Below are 26,904 nucleotides of genomic sequence, written 5' to 3'. Positions count from 1 at the left end.
CTAAAATGGAAATAGAAAATCGTGTAAATAAGCAACAGCTCAAGCAGCGTTTGTGGAAACAGAAGGTTAGTTTTTCAAATTGGTATCGACCTGAACTGCTAACTCTCTCTTTTTATGGATGATACCTGACTTGCTGAGTATCTTCTGTTTTTATAACACAGATGATGCTCTACTTAGCAGAATCGTAATGTTCTGATTAATGATACAAGATATTTTACTTACAAAATATTCAATTTAAAGACAAAATGGATAGTGATGGTGAAGAATTGCCTGTGTGCTCTGTTTAAAATGTATGTGTCATGGTAGTTTATGTAATGTGCTATTCAATAATCTACTTGTAATAGCATAATGTTTCTTTGATGCCATAAACTGTTTTCTATTGACAAAACATACAGGGATATTTTTCACGGGATTACAACAGACTTTACTTTATTTACAATAAACACCATATTCCAGTTAAGCTTCTTGCAATGCACACATGGTTCTATTTACAGAGATGCAATGGTCTACCTACCACATGGCATCCAATTTCAAGTGTACAATATGTTTTCTCTATAACACACATGACATCTCAGTTGCTGCAGATATAACATTCTTCATACAATATCACTAATCTTCCATATGAAGTGCAATAAGTGAAACAAACAATATTTAGACTATGTATCTTCCTGTCTCCACCTATATCCTTCCTTTGTCCCACCCCCGACATCAGTCTGAAGAAGGGTCTCGACCCGAAACGTCACCCATTCCTTCTCTCCCGAGATGCTGCCTGACCTGCTGAGTTACTCCAGCATTTTGTGAATAAATCGATTTGTACCAGCATCTGCAGTTATTTTCTTATAATACTTAGACTATGTATTTCCAACTGACATCAAATATTTTGGAACAAAAATAATTATCTTTATTTTACACATTAAGTCAATCCAAGTATCATTCTAGCAAATTATTCTACAACCTCTTCAAGACAATAGACAATAGGTGCAGGAGTAGGCCATTCAGCCCTTCGAGCCATTCAATGTGATCAAGGCTGATCATTCACAATCAGTACCCTGTTCCTGCCCTCTCCCCATACCCTCTGACTCCACTATCATTGAGCTCTATCTAACTCTCTCTTGAAAGCATCCAGAGAATCGGCCTCCACTGCCTTTTGAGGCAGAGAATTCCACAGATTTACAACTCTGAGTGAAAACGTTTTTCCTTATCTCCATTCTAAATGGCCTACCCCTTACTCTTAAATTGTGGCCCCTGGTTCTGGACTTCCCCAACATTGGGAACATGTTTCCTGCCAATCCTTTAATAATCTTATATGTTTCAATGAGATCCCCTCTCATCCTTCTACATTCCAGTGTATACAAGCCCAGTCACTCCAGTCTTTCAACATACGACAGTCCCGCCATTCCGGGAATTAACCTAGTGAACCTACGCTGCATTCCCTCAATAGCAAGAATGTCCTTCCTCAAATTTGGAGACCAAAACTGCACACAGTATTCCAGGTGTGGTCTTACTAGGGCCCTGTACAACTGCAGAAGGACCTCTTTGCTCTTATACTCAACTCCTCTTGTCATGAAGGCCAACATGCCATTAGCTTTCTTCACTACCTGCTGTACCTGCATGCTTACTTTCAGTGACTGATGAACAAGGACACCCAGATCCCTTTGTACGTCCCCTTTTCCTAACTTGACACCATTCAGATAATAATCTGCCTTCCTGTTCTTACCACCAAAGTGGATAACCTCACATTTAATCACATTAAACTGCATCTGCCAAGCATTTGCCCACTCACACAACCTGTCCAAGTCACCCTGCATCCTTAGAGCATCCTCCTCACAGTTCACACTGCCACCCAACTTTGTGTCAGCCGCAAATTTGCTAATGTTACTTTTAATCCCTTCATCTAAGTCATTAATGTATATTGTAAATGGCTGCGGTCCCAGCACCAAGCCTTGCGGTTCCTCCACTCGTCACTGCCTGCCATTCTGAAAGGGACCCGTTAATCCCTACTCTTTGTTTCCTGTCTGCCAACCAATTTTCTATCCATGTCAGTACCCTACCCCCATTACCATATGTTCTAATTTTGCCCACTAATCTCCTATGTGGGACCTTATCAAAGGCTTTCTGAAAGTCCTGGTACACTACATCCACTGGCTCTCCCTTGTCCATTTTTCTAGTTACATCCTCAAAAAAGACCTTGAAATCTTCCCAAAGTATAATCAAAAGTGAACAAATACTTCAGTTAAGATCTTGCCAGAGTTGTGTATAGGTTTAGTATTATTGCCATAATATTATTGCCATAAGTTGGACATCATAGAACCCGGACTTTTTAATTAGAGATGTTCTGCTCTGAGAGGCTGTTCAGACACCAAAAGAAGAAGGTCAATTGGCAGTGAGCAAGATTTGAGAAGAAATAGGTTCTCGCTGACCATGATGATTTAAAATTCACATTTTGTCTAATGTATTGGCTGTTTATGGTGACCGTGACTCACTAGTCACTACCTCATTAACCATGAGGTCATGTGTTTGAATGGTCTTTGAGTTAATAACAATTGTCCATGGAGGTTTGCAGAATGCGTTAGGAGATGCCCTTGGAGGATTCAGCCTCCAAGTTTGTTCTAAACCTCTGAGTCATACTAAGGACCCAGAATCTGAAGTTTGTGACAGTCCATATCAGGATTTTAATGAAGCTGAGATACAACATGGAAATGGGATCTTCTGCCCATCGAGTCCACGCAACCATCTATTAACCTGTTCAAACTAGTTCCATGTAATTCCACTTTTGCATGTACTTCCTACACACCAAGGGCAATTTATGGATGCCAATTAACCTGCAAAACTGCTCGTCTTTGAGATGTGGGGGGATACTAGAGAACCTGGAAGAAACCCACGTGGTTACAGGGAGATCATGCAAACTCCACACAAACAGCACCCAAGGTCAGAATCGAACCTGGGTCTCTGGCCCTGTGAGACCCAGCTCTACCAGCTACACCACTCTGCCACCCTTAATGATGACAATACAAACAGAAACAAAGAATTGTAGGAATGCTACTTACCAATTGTAATGGCCGTTTCATATCGTTTAATAATGTCAAAGGAGTTACGCACATTTCCTCCAGCGATGCGGAACACAATCTCCGACTGGACAGTGGAAATAACTGGAGCTGCTGCCCGGAGAAATATGATCTCTGTGAAAAGGAAGCAGCAGTGTCAGTGACCTCCCTCTGTGTCCCTGGAAAGATTAGGATTGATGAGGCACCATCACACTTTCACCAGTGGTGTCCTATTAAAGTGAAAACAAGCAAAGTCTCTTGAGGTAATAAATAACCTTAAAACCAGATTAGTTCACTGCACCATCAGCCCACTTCATCCCATAGGATGGAAACAGAATCAAAATTTATTGTGTGATAAAAGCTTGTTTGGAAACTCAATGTTCAGCTAAAATGCTCAGCTCAAACAATAAAAATACCACCCCTCTCTCATGTGCTCCACCTGAATTTGCATATATTCCCCCCACCCCTTCCACCTACTTTCCTTTTCTAGCTTCACAATTTGTAACTCTATAATCCTCTTGTCGCACACTTCCTGTCTTTTCATTTCTAGCTTTTGTTCAACTGCCTATCAATCCCCCCCTCACCTGTATTCCCCCCATTACTTGCCAGGCTTTGTCCTCCCCTCCCCTCATCTACCTTTCTCTCCTCCCACCTTTCCACCATAATCAGTCTGAAGAAGGGTCGTGACCAGAAATGTCGTCTCCAAATTCTCTGGGAAATGCTACTTGACCCACTGAGTTACTCCAGCATATTGTGCCTTTTTTTTGTAAACTGCCATCTGCAGTTCCTTGTTTCTCTCTGATTCCTTGATAGGTCCATGAAGGAGACTTAAGAATGATTTCCCCCTGACATTTTTCCTTTCCATTTGAGAACATTGCTTGAAATATGGTTGTGTTTTTCTTTCACCTCAGAAGATTATTTTCAGTAAATAAGTTAATTGACTGCCCACTTTAGCTGCCTTATTGCAGTGATTAACCTAAACAAAAGAAACCTAATTAAAGTTCTCACCTATTGGTCCTGTGAAGTCCCTGTATGTCGGCAGGGAAGTGACAGTGTAGGAGACTGTATTAACTAGGTGGAGTATGCAGGATGTATCACCAGGGCGGCAGGACTTTATGCATCGAACAGTCTCTGTCCTATCTCTTACTACCCTGCAAAATAAAAGAGACAATTAAGAACTGAGGATGATGAGAAATATAACTGTCTATGATTTCTCACCATTTCCCTCAGCTATTGTTTACTTAAGTGTCATAGAATAATTCTGCATGGAAACAGGCCCTTCAGCCCAACGTCCGTGCCATCCAAGATGCCCCATCTAAGCTAGCTCCATTTTACCCACAGTCAGCACAAATCCCTGTAAACCTTTATTCCTGTAAACCTTTCCTATTCATGTACCTGTGTTAACATCTTTTAAATGTTGTTATTGTAGGTGCCTCAACTACTTTATTTTTATTTAGTTTAGAGATACAGTGCGGAAACAGGCCCTTCGGCCCACTGGGTCCACGCTGACCAGCGATCCCCGCACACTAACACTATCTCCGCACACGAGGGACAATTTTTTTTAACATTTACCAAGCCAATTAAACTACAAACCTGTACGTCTTTGGAGTGTGGGAGGAAACTGAAGATCTTGGACACAGGTCACAGGGAGAATGTTCAAACTCTGTATAGACAGTACCCGTAGTTGGGATCGAACCCGGGTCTCCGGCGCTGCATTTGCTGTAAGGCAGCAGCTCTACCGCTGCGCCACCGTGACCACCCGGTCCATACACCCACCATTCTCTGTATGAAAAGGTTGCCTCTCAGGTTCCCATGAAGTCTCAGTAGCTGAAAGAGTATTGCATATTTTCAGTGATCCTTTGGGGCTACTTCAAGCCAAAAACTGCTCGAATTTGCCACAGTTCAATAGAGAATGCCACTTGGAAATTGACGATGTTGCTTTCAGCATGATATTGTGAAGGGTGATAGTTGCACTGGAGGCAACTGTCAAGACAACATATGGGTGATTTGCATTACAGTTTTAATGACAACAAAAGTCTAGAGCTATTTCTCGGCCATCGTCCAGCATACTGCCGGGTTGCATCACAGCTTGCTTTGCTTCTCAGATCTGTAAGAAACTGCAGAGAGTTGTAGATGTAGGCCAGTCCATCACACAGATCAGACTTCCCTCCATTAAATCCAACTACACTTCATGCTGCCTCGGAAAAACAGCCAACATCATAAAAGACATGTCCCATCCTGGTCATTTCCTCTTCTCCCTGCTCCCATCTGGCAGAAGGCTCTGAAGCTTGAAAGCACTCACCACCAGATTCAGGAACAGCTTCTGTTATCAGACTTCTGAATGACCCTTCCATAGGCTAGGGTACTGTCTGATTTACCTTAACCCCATTCAGGACATTGGACTTTGTCTATGAATCTGATGTACTCAGCATTCTGTAACTTCATCTTTGGTCTATCTACTGTACTTGAGTTTGGCTTGATTATATTTATATATAGTATTGAATTTGATTGGATAGCATGCAAAACAAAGATTTTCACTGTGCCTCACACACATGACAATAATAAACCTAAACCTAAATTAAAAGAAGAGAAGTAAGAAACTTTCTTTTGGCATCAATGACTTGCTTCTTCCCAACAATGCCTAGCATACTTGAAAGTTTTCCTTATCTCTTGGAAACTAAAACAAGATGTGGCATAAAATGTGCAGTGCTATCAAAAGTTTGAATTAAGTGATAGATATTTTTCTGACTTGTATTCTAGTTTTGGCTAGATTATCCAACATTCTGTTGGCTTGTAGATTGTCCAGTGGAAAACAGCAATTTAGCAATAAAACACCAATCAACTGACCGTTTGGTTTTTCCACAGCTTTTCTCTTGTTTCATATTTTCTATTTGTATATACTTTACAATCCTCTACAATGATCTGCCAACTTCTATATCATATCTGGCTCATTCTATGATGTACTGCCCATCTTAGTTTAGGTACCAACATATTTCACCAATTTTCATCAATTTTATGAATCCAAGTCACTGACAAATTGGACATTGGAGACGGTCCCAACCCAAACTCCAAGATACTTCCCAAGTATTCCCTCTCACATCCCTCATGTCACATCCTGACCTTTGCCATCAGAGGCCTGCAAACATAATTGTCAGATAAACTGTTAGATCTCCATTTTAACATTTGTATTCATGTTTTCAACCCGGTAGCCCACATCCTTCCACCTATCTTTTCTAGCTTTCTACCCATTGCAACAATCAGACTGAAGAAGGGTCCTGACTTAAAACATTACGTATCCACAAATTAGTTCCTCCAGAACTTTGTTTCCCTCCAGGATCTCTGCATCCCTATTTTCAATAACACTAATAACAGTCAATAACACCTACTTAAAATTGGGAATTCATTCCCAAAATATCTTGTCCTCACTATTTTTTATTTCCTTAAATCTTACCTCTTTCAGTACCAATATATCTTCTTGTGGCTCAGATCTGTTAATAAGGGACATTTCACCAACTGTTAAAGGTACTACATTTTATACAAATTATTGTTGCTCTGTGTGGAAAGCCAGAAAATAAGGTAAAGAAGCCATGGAATACTCCAGAAATAAATAACATTGCCCAGTGAAAATGTGAGACAATGATATGGTGATGCAAAAAAAAAATCACGATTGAAGAATCCCTATGTCCAAGAATAATGAAATACATTTTATTTAATAAACTGTGATATAAAGGAAGTAAATGAATTATACAGTAAACAAAACTAAATAACTGCTCTGCTAAGTTTCATTTTAATTGTGACTACTGTGCTAAACAAAATTTGAATTGCAATATGGCTGTGCAAGGAGCCTCCATGGGCCAGACCTAAGGGCAAATGGCATGGATCACAATCCTAGCAGAACTGTCAACATCTATGAGCTACAAAAAAGGAAGATACAAGATAACCAATATCAATAGATCACTCTACTCAGTTTTTAATTACACCAGACATAGATCACTGAACCAGCTACTTCAACTAACTGCATCCAGTCTTGCTTCATACTGTCATCATATCAGTAAAAAAGCATTGTATAGCTGTTTGTATAAAATATTAGGCAGTAGCTTCCATGTATTCTGTGTCTGGTGTAATTAACAACTGAGTAGAGTTAAGAAAAGCACACATTTGTTAAGATAATGTTAAGATATTCTGGATTGCACATTTCACAATTTTGCAGAAGTATTGTCCAAAATAGTATCAACTTAATCAAATACTAGTCTAGTTTACAAACGTGACTAAAAAATGCACAGCATATAAATTATTCTAATATTTTTGGGGGGGAATTTCAACAATCCAAGTAGATAATTGGCAGGTTAATTGGAATGCTTATTAAAGATCAATTGACAAATTTGAAATCGCTCGTTAGAACACAAGTTTTGAGACGTCACAGCTGTACGTCACTGTCCAAAATATTCTGTTGATAGCAGAGGTTAGGGAGTGGTTGGTTGTGCAATTCTAGTGCATTAAATCGGCAGAGCAAAAATCCAGAAATGGAAAAGAACATAACAGCACAAAGGTTTTTTATAATCGCCTTTCAAATTTGTTGTATGGCAATTATGCTTAGAATGCCGGAGAACACTTGGCAATAAACCACTTCTGTAAACAAACCCCACAAGGAATGATTCTGTAGTTCACTCCTTTATCTACCTCTACAAATGCAAGAGGTGCAAAATCTGTAAGTAGTATTAAGAGGATTTATGTCATTTTACTTGTGTGTCTGAGGCTTCTCTTTCCATTAGTGTAATGCAGATGAGCAGGAGAATCACTCTCAATTGGTCCTCTGGAGATTTTTAATGGATTACAAGTTGTTGCTCATTTTCTCATTCTCATTTTGCAATGTTGACACAAGGTTGGATATAATAGAAAAATGAAAGGAGATTAATCTTAATTATAACGTCACAATAACTGGTGTTCTAGAATGTTGTTTGGAATAGAGGCTATTAGTTGTAAGGAGATGTTGAACGAATTTGGATTCTTTTCTCTGGAACTCGGATGTTGAGGGAACACCTGTTAGACGTTTATAGAATTATGAGAGGTATAGACAGGGTAGACAGTTGGAACCTTTATCCCAGGGTGAAAATATCAAAGACTAGAGTGTCTAGCTTTAAGGCAAGAGGGAAAAGTTTAAAGGAGATGTGCAGGGCAGATTTTTATGCACAAAACTGGTAGGTGCCTGGAACGTGTTGCAAGGGATGGTGGTGGAACGAGATACAATAGTGGTTTTTAAGAAACTTTTAGATAGGCACATGGTAGTGCAGGGAATGGTGGGATGTGGATCATGTGCAAGCAGAGATTAGTTTAAATTGGCATCATGTTTGGCACATACATTGTAGGTCAAAGCTGTATTGTAGGCTGTATTGTTCTAAGAAATTATTTATGCCCACAAATCTCCCATATGTGTTTCTTCCAAATGATAAACCATTAAACAAATGACTTAAAATATATTGATATTCACATTGATTTCATTTAAGGAAAAATCCTGAAGCTGATAAAATCCATAGTTTACTTCATGGGGGGTTCAGTAGCTCAAAATCCATTTATTTACTAAATTTTGAGTAATATACACATGCTGTATTTGACATAATTGTACACCCCCCCATTTCTTTACAAAGGAACAAAAGTCATGCAGTGAGATTTATTATTAAGCCATGGAGCATGCATAGTAAATGTCAGAATGTAGATAATTGGGCCGAGTATATAGAAAGACACACTGTGATTTTTGCAATTGAGGTAAACCAAAACTTTGCAGTACTTGGCCACTTGGACGTGCATAAGAAACAGCAGAAAGTCTATATATTTATTATGTCAGTCAATGTATTATTGGGTTAACTAGCATTGAACAATATTAATCAACATTCTGACGAGTCACCAAATAAAAGTCATCAAACCTCAGCAGTAACAACAATATAGATTTTTGCTACAAAAATATTGGTGACTCCATGACGCAAGAGCTTCATCTCAACGTTGAGAAGAAAGTCCCTGGCTTCTGTGATTTGCCGATGTACAAACACAATTCCATTGTGGTTATTCACTTCTTGTGCATTAAAATAGTTGTCCTCGTTGCCATGGGTGATGGAAAGGAGAATGTTATCTCCAGGTAGAGCGTGAGAGGGCCCGAATCGGAAGACATTGGTGGGCACTTGGATGTTGGTGGGGAAAGTGAGGTAATAGTAGGTTATTCTTAAAGGCAGGCTTTGGCACTCCTTATTCTCATTGCAAGGCAAGCGCTCACAGCGACTGGAAGAAAGTGAGAGAGGAAAGGGGTTGTTAATGAACATAAGCAAAGCCAGCAAGTCAGTGTAGCAGAAAATAAAAGAATTACCTGTGCAGTGGGGACCTATTACTCCCACTCATCCATCACAATCTCAACAGTAGAGGTTCCCCCACTGTTCCATTGTAACTTATAAAGAGCTTTAGAAAGCCCCGAAAATATGACAAACGAGCAAGAGAATAGCCAACTCCCCCTCCCCCTGGTTTCCACTCGGATCCATAGATTTTCATTATTGTGATCTTGATCTCTGGCAATCTTATCAGAGAGGTAATGGCCAAGGGTGAATCCTCTCAGGAGTTTCCTCACAGAAAATAAAAGTGAACTTTCCAACTTTCATGTCCTGGATCTCCCACCATGATAGGAGGAAAGGGTTCAGAATCATTCCGCCCCATTACTATTCATACATTGGGTTTGGCATTTCAGAAAATCAATGTTTCCATTTTTGATCTTGTCCTATTAGAAACATGATAATATGTTCAGTTGAGACATTTTGAAGAGATAGTAATGGTAAATTTATTGCTCATTCACCAGAAGTTTGGCATGGGGAGCCACAGAAATCTCAAAAGTCATCATAGAAAATGTAGTTTGCCACAAAACCGAGCAGATCTATTCAGAAATTTGCCAATTACCAAAGTGCAAGGGAAAGCTCAACAAACTTTTAATGATGGCACAGGGACAGCGCAAGGCAGTGGAAAACAAAGGGCTGATGTCCAAGGATATTGTATCAATAAGGTTCTTCAGCTTCCTAGGAAGATACCTTAGAAGGAAGTTTACAAAAGAGAATATAAGTCTCAGTGCAAGAGGATGTGCAATTAGAATTATGAGGGAAAAGTTTGGACAATTGTCAATAAGCATCAGTTTTCACAAGAATGGTGAATTTCTAAACAAAAAGGGAAAATAGTTTACATCAGGATAGTATTCATTTAAGGAACTAATCACTGGATTGGGAAATGGTGGATTTTGGATTACATGAAGATTGGGATTGAATGATTAATTCGATTGATAGTTAAATGGTTAGTTAATTGAGTAATAGTTTTTTATCCAAATATGAGTTCCAATCTTGCAATACTGATAAACTAGACAATTTTATATTTTGTCTTATTGTATAAAAACATTAATGCTTTGGAAGACATAAATCAGTCAAGGGTGCCTCCTCCAAGCCAGATGCTCCAGATTAAAATCCCAGTATTACCTCACTTTCATATTTTTACATCTTCATAGGTCCTGAGCCCAATCAACAAAGGACACAGTTAACCAATAAAGAAGTAAGGGTACAAATGACTGCTCGCTGCTCGCTGCTCGCTTTCTCTGAACTAATCAGTGACGGCTCCAGAAGAGGCAGTGACATAGTTCTCCTATCAGCCTTTTCTCATAGAAGGGCACAAAGGGTGTTTCTTTTCTGTATTCATTCCAAGGAATAGTATCTTATTCTAACATTACCATGTAAGCTTTAGACTGAAGAGTGGAAGATAAACGCTTGGATGTATAGAAGGATAAAAAGAAAATTATTGAATTTATTTTGTGTTCATTCTAATGCTACATTTCTCTTCTACAACTCGATAATAATAGGAACAATACTAATCATTATAATACTATTGGAGCTGGAAACAAGAAAGGCCAACACTGGTAAATGGAAGATGAGAACTAGATACCAGCAGTTAAAGGAGAATCAAGCCAAAATAGAGTGTAAGGAAAAGTGTTTGAGACTGCCCAGCTAAACAATGCATTATGTATAAATGAAGCAGACATTGAAGCAGTTTAAATGAAGAGCATGCAGTCAAAAAGTTAATAAGTAGCAAAGAAAATAATCAAAGGTTTTGCCAATAACCCCAAAATAGAAAAACAATGCTACATCCATTCTTCAAATATTTACGTAGTCCACACTAGGGTAAAGCTTTCTTGAATTGTTAAGCCCACAACCCCCACAACTCTTCATAGTGACAATAATAACATGCTGTCACAGTTGCCACACAGCAGAGATGGAATGTTGCACACAAAGTTGTGGTGGCACATTTCATTTCCTGTGAACTAACATCTTTCCCATGTTGTGGTGATCTGGCAACTGTAATATTAAGCTTCTAAAGTAGAACATTGTTGGGCCTGGCATTTCACATTAGTTTTCTGTTAAATAGACTGCAGGTTCAAAATGCAATAATTTTAAATGAGACGAGTACATGAATTGAAATGGAACATCCAACCTCTCCTGCAATGGGATCCTGACAGGTTTGCAAATCAAGTCCATGTTAAAATGTAGGATAGCTTAATCTATGCAATAAGAATTCCATGGATTCTTGCAAAGACTGGCAAATTGGTCTAAAACAATGAGGACAAATTATTTTTTTTAGTTTTGAATGGCATTGTTCCAAATTGTTTGGCAAACAAAATAACACAATGATTTGGAAAAAAAACCTGATAACACAACATTTTACCTGAAAAATTATTGTGTCGTATTTTTTTCCCAAACAATTTAGAACAAACTAATTTGAAACAGAAAAAAAAATTGTCATGAGGGCCATACTTGGCAAACACACTGATAGAATCCTCGCAGTGTGCGATGGAAATCTTCCAAATAGTCAGACTTTGTCATTATTCGGAGGCTAAAAGAATGATGACTCTTGGCCAAAATATTAATTTCAAGAATAAGCTTCTAATTTTGGCTGAAGCCGTCTTGTATTAATAAAGGAAATGAAACATTTATCAAAAACATTAAAGACTTAAAAAAAGTGGTAGTGAGAGTTGTGCAAGTTGTGGTGTTGAGAGGAAAAGAGCAATGTAGTAAATCAACAGTTTGCCACCTACTAAATCTGAGCCCATCATTCCCACCACACCAGAGGATTCAGGTTTCCAATTGTTTTTTTTCTTCCTTCATCAATGTATGAAATTGGATCTAAACCCAGTCAAAAGGACATCCTTTGAGACTTTTACCATTGTGTACCATCCCTTCACTTCCTAACATCTTGGGCCACAAATGAGACTACAAATTTCTGTTGATCGGAGACGTTCCTGATGTTAAAGACTTCTCTCTTTGATAGCCACAGCAGTTATAGAAAGATTGCCATGGTGGCTAGGAAGTGTGTTTACACTGATCACTGTATGCAATGATATGACTTGCTTGATTGTTGTGCTGCAAATAACTTTGAGCCTCTCTGAGGGGTGCACTGACCAAAGGGCCAGTCATTGCACAATGCGTCTCGGAATTACCCAAACAAAAAGGCTGTGAATAGTGAGAAGAATACCACTGAAGCAGTTCCCATAATCCTGGCATTTGAACTGTACCTTGTGGATGTTCTGTGCACGAGAGTGCAGAACATTGTATTGATATCTGATTGCTAATCTATGCTTCAATATTTTTTGTGTGAATAATCAATAACAGTCATGAATTATACAGAAGTTGCAATTTATGCTATCATTTATCAAAAAAAATTGCAATATGACCTATGATGTTATTCAAGTGTGATTGACACTGAGAAACATCAGTGGCATTAGGTAGATTGTGCAGAGAAGTGCCTGCCCCAATTTCACAATGGGGACAGTTTCACCTGGAAAAGATTGCTAACACAATCTACCCCAAGTGATCACGTTCTTATGCACAATTTTCACATGAAAGTTGCATGCAAATGGATCCAATTTCTTGGCTAAAGTGTTGCCTCAGTTCCACCAGTAACTTTGATACCTTCCAAATCTGGTGGGGGTTCAGGGTTTGTCGAAAATCAGATGCAAGTACCTATTTGTATGATTTTAAATTAGGGAGCCTTGGCAGAAAATATATCCACCAGAGTCAATCGCAGATATTCCCAACAAGCACAAACAAATAAGCCCATAAAGTTTCAGGTTCATAATTAAGTGTATAAAAAGGAAATCACCGTGCAGTGTGAATAATTGAGGCAAATATGAAACTGCTCTCTTGCATGAGAAACACAGAAAGATAGACAGTAAAATTAACAATTTAAACTATAGTTTGAAGCACAGATTTGAACCAAGAAATTAAATACATGCTGTGCTCTTTTGGTTCAAAGCAAAAGTAATGGGAATATCAGTGATTGAAATCATGGTTTTGCACAAAGCGTTGAGACTTGAAGAAATTTAATTACCATTGATTTGCAGTGCATTACACTCTTGCATCATTTATCAAGAAAGATTATGGTTTATTTTAAGTTGTTTACTAGTTTCTACCATGATTATGTTGTCCAGAGGCAAAGCCAAAATGAATATTGGCCTACCTGAGGACTTGCTTAAAAAGCATAAACCATCTATGAACTTGGAAGAATAAACAAAAGCTCCTATCTGGATAACACTTTGAAAATTCTGTTGTTAGTGGCTTGATAATGCAAGAGTTTACTTACGCCTCTCCAGACTTTCGATAGTTTTCTGGACAGTCAAAAATTAGGCAGCGGTAGCCCCCCTGGACATTGAAGCAAGTCTCTGTTCCAGAGCAGTTGTGCATCCCTGTGATGCATTCATCAATATCTGGGGGGAAAAAACAGGCTTTAAGATATGAACATTTCCAAACGACATGATTTTTGTATCCGAGTCTGACGGTGAACTTCAGTAGAACAAGTGCACTGTTGAGCTCCAATTTGCTCAAGGATTTCTGCTTTGTCCAAAATTCCTATACATGTAGAATATACAATGAGCAAAATGAGATTAATTTAAGAACTAGTTTGTTAATGTTAAAGTAGCCATCCTTCTGAAGGTTTGCACATCTCAAGACACCCACCTTTGTCCAGAATGGAAATGCATAATTTTTCCATTTTGAAAATTAGAGGAGCCCTTGCCCATCTCTCCTCTGTTCCCTGCAGTTCTGCTCTAACCACCCCGCTCCCAAAAGACAGATCAGAGACAGATCCCCAGGTCCTCGTCTTTCACTTCACCAACCTCACATCCAACACATCATTTTCTGAAGATAAACACAAAAAGCTGGAGTAACTTAGTGGGTCAGACAGCATGACATTTCCATCAGCTTCATTGCGATCCCATCACCAGTCACATCTCTCCCCCCCCCCCCCCCCCCCCCCCCCCCTCTCCAGCCCTTTCTGCTTTCCTCAGAGACTATTTCTTGGTTCACATCCCATATTTTCCTATATAAGGAGTATCAAAAAGAAGAGGGCATAGTTCTAAGATGAGCAGTAGTATTTCAAAAGGGAATCTAAGTAGGCCATACTTACCCAGGGAGTGGTTGCTATCTGGAACATGCTGTCAGAGGAGGTGGTGGAATCAAATACAATTACTAACTCAAATAACAAAAAATGTAGCAGATTCTGCATTTGATGTTGGTCCAATAGGATTTTTTTTTAAGAGTTGACTTCATATGCAGAGCATGTCCTTGTTTGTCAACAGATGTCTAAGGTTTTTATGAAGCATGACTGGCATTGCAACATCAGATGTGTAGTCTCTATCCTTTCACCAAGATATTTCCCTGTGGTCCCAGACTTAAAGACTTCAAAAGACTAAAGCCTCTGATCTGGAAGACATGGGTCACTGATTGCATGATACAGACCATGACATCAAGCTCATAGCTTATCAGGTTGTCATCTTCAGGATCTCATGGTGTTGATGCTTGTCCTGTGGTGCTATTTGTTATTGTCTCGAATTAGTTTAAGTAAAGACATTCACTCGGTCGGTCACGGGGCTATTGAATCTTTATAATACATTTGTAGCAAAGGTTTGTTTATCATTGCTTTGTGTTGATACAGTAAATGAAATGCAAATTATTCAGCGCAAAGAATACCTATAGCTTCATAAAACAGGAAATTCAAAGGTTGAAACAGCATTGACAAACTGGATTTTTTTTAAATACCACTATTTCCTGGGAATTGTCTGGACCAGCCAAATTCCAATTTATTCCAAGTCAGTGATGATCCACTCAAGGCAGAGGAGAGGAATGTCGGATCACGGGCCTGCAGCAGCCTGGGGCTTACCTGCATTGGACTTTGGACTGTTTTTCTTTGTAAACGGCGCCAAAATATGGTAATTGTGCATTTGTGGTTGTGCAAAAGAATTTCACTGTGTTGTGCATACGTGACAATAAAGAACCATCGATTTATTGGGCAGGACTGGCCTGCTTTTTTGAATAGAACATGTCTGAGCAATTTTCCATGACTTCAGGTAGATGCCAGTGTTGTAATTGTTCTGGGACAGTCCAGTGGGAATGCAGCCAGTTCTGAAATTGTGGTCTTCAGTACTGCAATTGGGAGGCTCTCTAAATCCATCGTTTTTGCTGCAGTCAGTGTTCTCAGCCATTCCGTGATCTCACATGCATGCAGTAACTCTAATTTACTGAAGACCATCTTCTATACTTAATTATCATGACACGGAAGGAGAACATTCAGTCTATCAGGTCCATGCCAAGTCCCAGCAGAGAAATCCCACCAGTTAATTTCCCTCTTATTTTCTTGTAGCCCTGCAGCTTATGCTCTCTCAAATGCCTATTGAATATACTTACATTCTTTTTTTTTGCCACTTAGTAGATTAAGGAATAATTTGTGATTAATCTTCCAGCACATGTTGGAGTATGGTAGGAAACTGGAGAACCCAAGGTGAACTTGCATGGTTATGGGGCAATCTCCACAAATTAATTTGCTTCTGTGCTGTATCTTTCAATTTGGTTCAGGCTTTATGGGATACTGAAGAGAGCTGGCTAAAATCTTGGTCAATCATTTGAGATTTCATGCATTTTTAAGCATGAAAAAAATAAGTTAACAGTAGCTCAATGGCAGAGCTCTCATCTCTGAATTCCATTTCAGGAATGTAAGCACATATTCTGGGCTAGTATTCCAATGCAGCCCAGAGTGCTGAATCAGGGAAAGTGCCAGCTTTTGGATAAGACACTAGCCCAAGCCCCAAAACCTCTCGGGAATGCATAAACAACCCCATGCCTCTGGGAGGGAGGAAGAACAAAATCAAAGTAGTTTATAGATGCTCATCATTAATAAATTGAGAGGGGAGCCTGTAAAACATTTCTTATTCAAAAGAAATTCAAGGATGTAGGATGTGCTACCATACAGAGTAGTTGAGGCATATTTACGTCAGAATTTAAGGCAGAGATATATAGATGCTTGATTAGTATGGGTGTCAGAGGTTCTGGGGAGAAGGCAGGAGAATGGAATTAGGTGGAAGAGATCATTCAGCCATGATTAAATGGCGGAGTAAACATGATGGGGCGAATGGCCTAATTCTACTCCTGTTCCTTCTGACCTTGAGAATTTAAAGAGAGAATAAACAGACACATGAAGAGAAAGAAATAGAAAATGATGCTAATAGGAATTAATAAAGAGGGGTGGTAAGGGGTATACCTAACTTTGATACTTTACTTATTTAGGGTATGGTGATAAACCCCAGTATGATCAGTCTGGTTGAAATAAAATATTGTACTGCAGTTTGCTTGTAATTTTAAAAAAAGAAGGCACTTGTGTTGTGGATTATATTTTGCCTTTAAAGTTCTCTAAATTTGATTAATTGGTCATTTTCACTTTTTATTGACCCATCTCATTTCCTACAGTGACTAAACTTCAGAAGTACTTCATTTCCCATAATGTATTTCTTTTAAAAGCCGATGAGAGAAACCCTCATATCTTTCAAGAAACATCATCCTTTAGCATTAAAGAGAAGCTTGAGTTTCTTTCCATCTGACAGGTGAGAAGCCTTAGACTTTGGTATCCTGCTCTTTGGTGATGAACTGGTAGAGACAGGAACACCTTGAAGAGGTGACAGAATGCTCAGATCTCAGACTGAAAAGAACAAGAAGGGCTTAGTTGGAAGAAGATTTCCAACCACTTCAAGTAATCACACTCTTTTGTCTTTCCTAAACTGTTTCAAGAATTTATTTCTGGAATTTGTGACTTTAAAGTGTCACATAAAGGAAGAGATATTTAGAGCAGGAAAATAAATAGTAAATGCATTATCATGGAACCATAGTTGGTATTTTCTCCTTTAGTCCCTGATAGTGATGACACACACCAGTGAACAACAAAAATAGTTATTAATGAACAAAAATTGTTCAACATGCCATATCAAGCAATATTTTGACAGCTGTAACCCATGGCAGCAGCATATTACAACAACATGGAGCTAATTTTCTTCTACTCATTGCTTCTTACACATCAATTCCTGGGCCATTAAAGAAAGGATTAAGATGCTTCCACCTGTTCTTCTAACATGCACATTTCTGGCAAGCCACATGCACAGCACTGTACATGTTGATGACATTTTCACATACGAGGCATATAATGGGCATATGATTTCAGTGTTGGAGCGCATCATGATAATTATCTCCCAGTCCAATTTCCTGACTGGCAAGACTTCAGCAGGAAACCAGCTTAAACAATTCAAAACCTGCAAAATGTATTTTCATGCCCTGCAATATATCTTCAATAGCAGTGAAATATCTTAAATAAGAACTGTTTGATGTATTGAAGTTTTGTTTAAAATAATTACAAATCAATTTATTAGTTTAGGATCCCCTGCAGAAATATTTTCCTACCTTGACAGTTCCGCCCATTGGGTGCAAGAGTGTAGCCAGAGATGGGGCAGGCACACTGGAAACTTCCAGGAACATTGACACATCGATATGAGCAAATGTTGCCTCCGGCAGGTAATGCACATTCATCAATGTCTATAACAAAATGCAAAGAAATGCATTGTTAGAATTAGACAGCTGTCAAAGGAGATTCTAGTTCTGATGAAAGTCATTGAACTAAAGCGTTAGTTCTTCACAGACACTGGCTGACCTGCTGGCTATTTCCAATGCTTTGTTATGTCTCAAATTTTCAACATCTGCAAAATTTTCTCATTGTTAACCACAACTTCACTATTTCTAATCAATGAGGCTTTGTTCTTTATTTATTGGAAACACAGTTTTTCAGAGAGCCCCATGAATCAGGCACAATGAGCACAGCACCAGGTACTTGAGGAGCATTGGCTTCACTTATCAACTCCATTTCTCCAAAGCCACTATTGTATCTGCCTCCACCACCACGCTGGACAGCACCTTCCAGGCACCCACTACTGTGTTTACAAAAATAAACGCCACGCATCTTTAGAATTTGCTCCTCTCACCAGAGGTGTGAACTTTGTTGGCCAAAGATCCTGTTTCCATGCTGTATCTTTCAACCAGCGATTATTTTTATTCTCCTGGTGCTTCTACTCACTGGTAAATAGGTTGATTGTAAAACTGTCTCCAGTCCTCCTGCAGTGGTACGCCATAAACTGTGTGCCAGTGGCTGAGCTCAATAATTAATTGCCTTCCCATCGTATGAAACTGTGCATCCTCACCTTTCAGTGTTTGCTAATTGCAGTGCTGCTGTGGATAGGAGATTCGCCAAGTGAGGATGAGGAACCACAGCTATGTGTGTGAGAGACAAACCCGTTGCCAGCAAGCTTGTGGTGTAATGTAACCTTACCTTCACAGGTTATTCCATCCACATCACTGAGCCGGTAACCACGGCGGCAGTAACATTGGTATGAGCCAAAGACATTAGAACATTCTTGACTGCAGGGATTGGTTTCGCATTCATTCACATCTAGGAGTGTAAAGCATTTGCAAAAAGTTAGAAACAATCATGCATTTTATTTGTATCTTGAGAGAAATGTAATACATGTTTCAAACAACATTGGCACAATTTCTGTAGCATAGGGATTATTTTGTAATGCAATATAAAGGAACTTAAAAAGCTGATTTGCAAGATGACAATTGGACATTCACAGTGATTCAAGACACATGCAATACATATTTTGACATCACTTGAACAAAGATCATTTTCAAATGTACAAACCATGAAGAAGTGGGACCATTATCATCGGGTTATACAGATTAGAAACAAGCTATATGGCCCAACTTGTTCATGTTGATAAATTGCCGGAAAAAAGCTAGTCCAATTTGCCTGCGCCTGGATGTATCCCTCCGAACCTTTTCTATCCATGTACCTGAACAAGTATCTTTGAAATGTTGTGATTGTACCCACATCTACCACATCTTGTGGCAGCTCATTCTATATACACATCACCCATATACAAAATGTGTGGAAAAAGTTGCCCATTTGGTCCCTTTTTAAACTTTTTCCCTTTCACTTTAAACGTATGCACTCTAGTATTAGATTCCCCTATCCTGTGGAAAATACCATGGCTATTTACTTTTATAGACTAAAACATATTATGATTTTATATACCTCTATAAGGTCATCTCTCCCTCCAAAGCTCCAAGGGAAAAAGGACCCAGTTTATCCAGGATCTTAGAACTCAAAGCCTCCAGAACTGGTAACATTCTGAGTCCAGAGCGTGGGTCCTCCTAAAATTATGTCTCCTTTAAGATTTTTCCCTTGTCCTTGTATTCAACCAACCATCCCTTACTGTAGTTTCCTTTTAGTCCTCACACCATGAGGCCTTGGCCCAATCTTGTCACCAGTAAATCACATTCCCAATGCCTCAATGTAAACCTTGACGAGATACCCCCACCCCACCCTGAGGTTCAGCCTATTCCAACACAACCCTCAAGATTTCCTTAAGATCCCTTCCACAACCAACAATCTACAAACTACCCATTAGCTCCACATTGGCATATCTAACAGGGAATGGCCTTTGTTTGCAATTAGACAGGCAAGGCAAATAATATTGTACCCAATATGACATCTTGTGTCGTCCCTTGCATAAGGGAAGTTGGTTGCGGGGCTTCATGGACAAAACATGCTTTGCGACTTTAACACAACTAATTTCCAAATCTGCAGCTCCATGTATGGGTTCCAACTGCCTTTTGCCTTGGATTTATCACCAGTAGATTTATGATAACCTCTGCTTCTGCAAAGGGAAGTAATAGGCTGCTCTAGTTAAGGAGTGGTTAATGAGTTTTCAGGATGGTTCCTGTGATTGGTGAGTGGTATTTGAGATTGCCGGTGATGACTGATCTGAAAGGAAAATTACTTATGACTGACCGTATCCTATTTGATAAAGGATGTGGTATTTGTCATTCAAAGGTGAATGACTGGGGGTAAGAATTAGAATCACACAGTTCATGAAGAAAAGGCATAAAATCATCTTCTGTAAATATTTACTTAATTTTTAAACAACTGAAAGTCAAAACCCCGCAGATGCAGGAAATCTGAAATTAAACCAGTGGGTGCATATATTTAGCAGGTCAGGCATGTGTAGAAAATGAAATTCATGTTTAATGCCAATGACATTTATTGAAATACCTTCACAGTTTCTCCCATCTGGTGAGAGTTTAAAGCCTTTGCTGCAGCTGCAGTAGTAGGAACCTGGAGTGTTCTCACAACTGTGTGCACAGAGGCGACCCAAGTAACGACGGCATTCATTTTCATCTATGACCAAAGCAAAAAAAGGGTAGAAAGTATTTGTGAAATTGCATTAAGCAACACCATCTTTATATATTTTTACTGTAGTGCACTAGGCAAGTCCCAAGGCAACTATAGTTTAATAATAGTTAAGCAAGCACAGCAGAGAACTCCAGTGTCAGGTGATGTTGAAGCATTTGGATGGCAGGCTGCCATCTCACAACCCACTCATGCATGGTAGCAAGTAGACGGTGGACAATAAAGGGAGGGGCAGACTCGCACTTTCAGGAAGAAGCCACTTTCTAAGTAGAGTCTTATAGGGAATGAGACTGCAGGAAAAAAAAGATTTTTAAACCTTTTGTCAACATAAAACAGCAAACCTGAATATTATGGGATATCAAAACAATGACTTTATTGCAACTGCACTGACAAATGTGAGCTATGTGAATTTAAAGATGAAAAACGTTTTTTTGGCAAATCTCACTGATTTTTGTTTATGAATATATCTGACACGTAGACTTCAGACACATTCTCTGGCTGTCTCTTACCTCAAAAGAAGTTGGCTGAATAGAAAGAGAAAATGTCTTTGAATGTTCTGTATCACATAATACACATTAAGTACAAGAGAGGCAGTGATTCTGCAAACAATTCCTGACTTGTTCTTTATTTCACTCCTTACCGAACTCCTTTATAAGAAAACTTCAGCTGAGCTAGGGTTATCATTCAGGAAGACAACACAGTTTAACAGAACACAGTTTATGCACCAATGCTGTAGCCATGATAGAGCACGTCCCCCTTCCTTCTTGCAAACTTGTACAGTAATCTACTGATACCTCCGCCTACTTCACTGGAGTTTGAATAAAAAATAAGTGAGTAAAGGAAGATTTTACAAAGATACCACTTCATTTTTAAAGTTTTTTTTCCCAAACATTTTGATTTGGGAATCAAGATGAACTAGACAAGACAGTGTCCTTCTCATTGTCTGTGACTGTGTGTTAGCATTATTAGTTTGAACTCTAAGGATGAACAAAATAAACCCAAGCTGGCATTCTAATGCCACTTCAAACAAATGCTGTAATATTAGAATTGCAATCATTCAAAAAACGATTAAGGACTCTCTTAGAAGGATACAAAAGATCCCATGGCACTCTCTAAAGTAGATAGTGCTCCAGTGTTCCAGTGAATATTTATCACCCAGTTGACATCATTGATATAAAGTAATTCTCACAATGTCATATGCTTTTTTTTCTTTCATCAAATACTACCTTTTCCTCTTGATGGTCACAGCTGGTCCAATTTCCCTACTGTACTTTTTTTCCCTTAAAGGCTTGAATGTTATTTGTAAACCATGTATGATACATTTTAGCCATTTCTAATTTACTGCCATAATTTTTTAGATTTGCAAATCTACCACAGACAAATCATGCACCATTGTACAATGATCTGATGTGCTAATGATAATTAATAAATATTTGAGGCATAATTATGTATGCCAGTTTAATTCAAATATTTTCATTAATATGGTTTATTCACAAAATGCTGGAGTAACTCAGCAGGTCAGGCAGCATCTCGGGAGAGAAGGAATGGGTGACGTTTCGGGTCGAGACCCTTCTTCAGACTGATTCCTTCTCTCCCGAGATGCTGCCTGACCTGCTGAGTTACTCCAGCATTTTGTGAATAAATTGATTTGTACCAGCATCTGCAGTTATTTTCTTATACTATTCATTAATATGGTAATCCATTTAAAGATGAACAGATGTGTTTTCCACGGTGTTTTGCCCTTCCGATGTTATTATTTACTCTTCTGTCCCATCTTGCTCTTATTTGTCAGGTGACCCAACCATAAAACATTGAAACTTATCTATGGACCCAGTTAAAATTTGCAATGAAAAAAAAAATTCACCGCCAATTCTGAATAGGAGTCCATTTACTAGGCAGACAGTACTTCCTTTCCAATGTCTTTGAATTATAGCCCTGTCAGGCCATGCAACAGCCTACTTACCGACGCATGTTCTGGAAATGCTGTTGAAATTGTACCCTGCCTTGCAATTGCAGTGAAAACTGCCAGGAGAGTTTATGCACAAATGCTCTTCACCACAAGGGTTCTGAGGACTTGCACATTCGTCAATGTCTGCAAAACAAAAGCCCAGAAAAGTTTGGCAAAGACAATGCAATTTTAAAATCATTTTAAAGAAATCTTCAGTTAAACAGAGATTATCATTCGTAGTGTCCTTGTAGTTTAATAAAACACAGTTTAGTGAACATAGTTTTATAGAATACAGAACCTGACAAGCTTTGCATTGTAACAACGCTCCTCAGACTCAGGCCTAACTTCTTGTCTCTGTTGCTCCTCTGCGCAAAGTTTTATATGTTAGAGCATGCATGAAAATTCAGCCACAAACTTCACTTAACCATTCAATTTTTTAATGGATAATTGTACAAATAATGAATGTGATACATCAACCCTTGCATTGGGGTGCAATAAAATTGAACATTTGTCCTCACATAACCAATACAGATCTAAGATAACACTCAGTGGTATTATTAGTGTCCCTCGAATCTGCTACAATAATAATAAGGTAATGACTGGTCTGATTTATACATATTTCCATTTATTAATAGAAATGTTGCAATCCCTAGATTTTCCTTGCCTTTCAAACAAATTATAGATTTGTTTTCACTGGCCTATGAGGAGCACCTACTTTTTTTTTTTAAAGCACTGATAAAACACTTAAACATTTATCAGTAATTAAATATGCGTAAAATAATTAAGTTAAAACAAATGCCTAAGTAATAGCATAGGTTCAATGTGAGAGATGGGAGGCGTGGAAATTTTTGACACAGAAGGTGGTTGATCTAGAATGTGCTGCCTGAAGAGGTGGTGGAGGCAGGTAATCCCACGACATTCAAGAAACATCTAGTACTTGAATCGCGAGGAAATAGATGGCTACGAACTTAATGTGGGGAAAGATGATTGGTGTACAAAGCGCAGTACGGCATGGTGGTCTGAAATGCCTGTGGCTGTGCTGTACAACTGTATGACTCTAGATATAAAGGTCTATTTGCAGATGTTCTGGCAGTTGTGTGTTGCTATTCATTGCAATAGGGCTGTTGAACTTGCATCAGATGAAGCTGCCGTGCTCTCATTGCTCAACCTAAGAGCTGGGAAACTTGAGGAAGACTAGCGTTGAAAACAAATTGAGACCAGGCAGTTAATTGGAAGCAGAGACTGTGATTCATCCTGCATTGGGAGTTCTGAGCTTCTCCTTAGTAGAGTGTTTAAAACCCAGCGAATCCGAGCAAACCTATTGGTTTTAAAGCAGATTTGCCACAATGCCTCTAATAAAAGGTTCCTTGCAATTTATATATAGAAATAGACATGGATTTGGACTGTTTAATCAGATGAAGAAAGATCAACTGAAGAGTTGGTGGAATTTATTGTAGCAGCAATGGCCTTTCAGGAGGATTACTAATGTTGAACTAAGCGAGAATTGGAGAGGGTTAAGTACAAATTTTGGGGATTGGGACCAAAGTTACTCAAGACTTTTTAGCATTTAGCTTTTTAGCATTTAGCATTTAGGCTACAATGTATTAGGTTGAAGTCAGATGACCAGGTGTTGACTTGTATATTTAAAAAATTGGCAACATGAGCTTTAAACTTCCCTTCCACTAGCTTCAGCATGTTTCCTCTTGCCTCTTCCCTCATTGTAGCTTAAAGTAATTTGCTGAACCTAACTTTTTGTTTATGCTCTTACATATTTTTAAAATGTCACCTCCACTTTTTTTCAATTGAGGGTGAAAACAGACATATCTTCCAGCTCTTGTTCCTCGGACTTTTTGAAAGCGGGTATCAACCTCAAACATAAACGCACACACAAGAGATTGGTTCTGTCAGCCTCAGCAATGAACACTGAAGTAAAAAATTGTGCATCTCACCCACACAGTTTGATCCACTCACAGCGAGTCGGTAGCCTCGGCCACAGTTCACCACATTGTGCTGACAGCTAAATGAACCAACGTTATTGAAACAGGTGTAGCCAGGCTGACAGGGCGAGGCATCTCTATTGCACTCATTGATGTCTGGAAAGAAAAATGAAACAATTTGTTCACAGCATAGACAGCAACCTTGCACATTTACTGTGACTCATTGCAGTATGGGAAGGTAGACACAAAATGCTGGAGTAACTCAGCGGGACAGGCAGCATCTCTGGAGAGAAGGAATGGGTGACGTTTTGGGTCGAGACCCTTCTTCAGACTGAAGAAGGATCTCGACCCGAAATATCACCCATTCCTTCTCTCCAGAGATGCTGCATGTCTCACTGAGTTACTCCAGCATTTTGTGTCTACCTTCAATTTAAACCAGCACCTGCAGTTCTTTCTTATGCAGTATGGGAAGGGTAGTTTTGAGAGCGCATTCCCCAAATAAAAATCTTTGACAGTTTGATGAGATTTTCAGTATTGACCTATAAGTTAAAAAATTAACCATTGAGCTAAAATGATGCATATTCTGAACAATAAAATCTGCCAAACATATAACTTTTACATATACATAGATATAGTCATTATTTAAAATAAACTAATATCACCTGAGTCCCTTATTCTACGAAATTGTGCCCAGTGATGCTGTGGTGCCCATTCTATGTTACTCAATGAAATTTAGACTACATTGTGCATGTGGTGTTTACATACAATGATCTGGATTTTTCCAAACGGGCCCATGACCAGCATTTGCCATCTATGTTTCCCATTCTCCTAGATGCTTTCATAATGAACCCAGAGTTGAGAGGCAAGCTCATTAGCAGTGGAAGAGTCTTCAAGTACATGACTGAGTCAAAGATGGGTGGCTTTGGCAAGAATAATGCCACCATCAAACTTCTCAACCCCACCTTTGCTATCTGCCAAAGTTTTCTGATTTTTAAGCCTCATTTATATTCAGAAACATTTTGAAAACTATAAAACATGAAATAGCATAACTAATATAAAGATCTATATTTTTTATATTCCTTGATGCAATGTGGGCTTCACAGGGTGAGCCAGCATTTAATTGCCCAAGTTGCCCTGGTTAACGCAGGTTCAGTAGTACTGGGATTACAGCTATGCTGGCTATGGGATTTATTAATCCAACGAATAGATTGTTGCAGGGAAAAGGCTCTGCAGGCAATGTTTGCATCTGTAGTGCTTGAAATGTACCCAACTGATTTTCACCAAATTTCTCTTCTAATAATATATGTGTCATCTGTTTGCCTTCCATCATTGAATTAATGACTTGGATCATCACTGGTTCAGATGCTGTCTGATGGATTAGCAAGGAGTCCTTTTCATGCTGCACACTTCCCTTCTGTGTTGATTCAGCCGTGACACTGAATTGTTTGATAACTAGTCCACATGGAGAGATTTTTAAAGCTGTATGGTTTCATTTTGTTACAGTCTTTTACTTAATAAGCAGTTGGCCTCCGCCAATGTCAATTCTTCCTTTCACACAGAGCAGACAACGTGACAGCTTTAGCCAACATCTGACCTAATGCAGTATATATATATACAATGTAGCACAGTTGCATTAATCATCTGTGTTGCAGTGTGAAGCTGGTTAATCAGTAGTGTCTTGCAGCTTTACCCAGAGACACTCTGAGAACTGTCCTGCAGCACCACCTTCTGTTTCAACAGGGCATCACATGTAAGTCTGAAGAAAGATCCTATGCTGAAACGCCACCTATCCATGTCCTCCAGATGCTGCCTGACCTGCTGAGCTACTCCAACACTTTGTGTATTTTGTTGTAAATCAGCATCTGCAGTTTCTTATGTCTATCACATGAAGTGAATTGGTTTATTGCACGAATTGGCATACAAGAAAAACAAAATAACCTGTATAGTTATAATATGCCATTTTCCGCTCTAGCCTTTGGTTTAAGTACGTCTCTTGATGCCTAAGCAGCAGGAGAGGCGGGGAAAGGGAGAGGTAATGGCATGAGTCCAATTGAAACTGTTAATATTACCATCTAGTGTACAGAAAATTTCGTGCAAGATTCTGAAAGATAAACTGCACACTGCCTGTATGACTGTGAGATTTGGACTTTAGAGAGACAGAACAGAAATGGGTCCTTCAGCCCACAGAATCTGCACTGTCCAGCGATTCCCAAACACTAACACTATCCTGCATTTAAGGGACAATTTTTACATTGTTACCGTAGCCAATTAACCTACAAACCGGCTCGTCTTTGGAGTATGGGAGGAAACTGGAGCACCCGGGGAAAACCCATGTGGTCACGCGGAGAAC

General features: G+C 39.0%; 1 protein-coding gene across 2 annotated transcripts in view; it reads right to left on the bottom strand.

Annotated features, from left to right (window-relative positions):
• fbln1 (fibulin 1) overlaps positions 1-26,904 on the bottom strand; it is a 61,939-nt gene that overhangs the window by 4,583 nt on the left and 30,452 nt on the right. The window contains exons 9-16 of one of the 2 annotated variants that reach the window (XM_078416839.1): positions 24,567-24,710; positions 22,633-22,761; positions 20,532-20,657; positions 18,747-18,866; positions 17,828-17,959; positions 13,692-13,815; positions 4,053-4,195; positions 3,048-3,179 (exon numbers count right to left, since the gene is read on the bottom strand). In XM_078416839.1, coding sequence (XP_078272965.1) covers positions 3,048-3,179; positions 4,053-4,195; positions 13,692-13,815; positions 17,828-17,959; positions 18,747-18,866; positions 20,532-20,657; positions 22,633-22,761; positions 24,567-24,710 — 1,050 coding nt within the window. Of the gene's footprint in view, positions 1-3,047; positions 3,180-4,052; positions 4,196-6,767; positions 9,315-13,691; positions 13,816-17,827; positions 17,960-18,746; positions 18,867-20,531; positions 20,658-22,632; positions 22,762-24,566; positions 24,711-26,904 lie in introns of those variants that run through there. The other variant, XM_078416840.1, reaches the window with a different exon arrangement.

This window comes from Rhinoraja longicauda, chromosome 20, assembly GCF_053455715.1.
Source record: "Rhinoraja longicauda isolate Sanriku21f chromosome 20, sRhiLon1.1, whole genome shotgun sequence".
Classification (NCBI taxonomy): Eukaryota; Metazoa; Chordata; class Chondrichthyes; order Rajiformes; family Arhynchobatidae; genus Rhinoraja; species Rhinoraja longicauda.
This window is presented reverse-complemented; position numbering and strand designations above follow the sequence as displayed.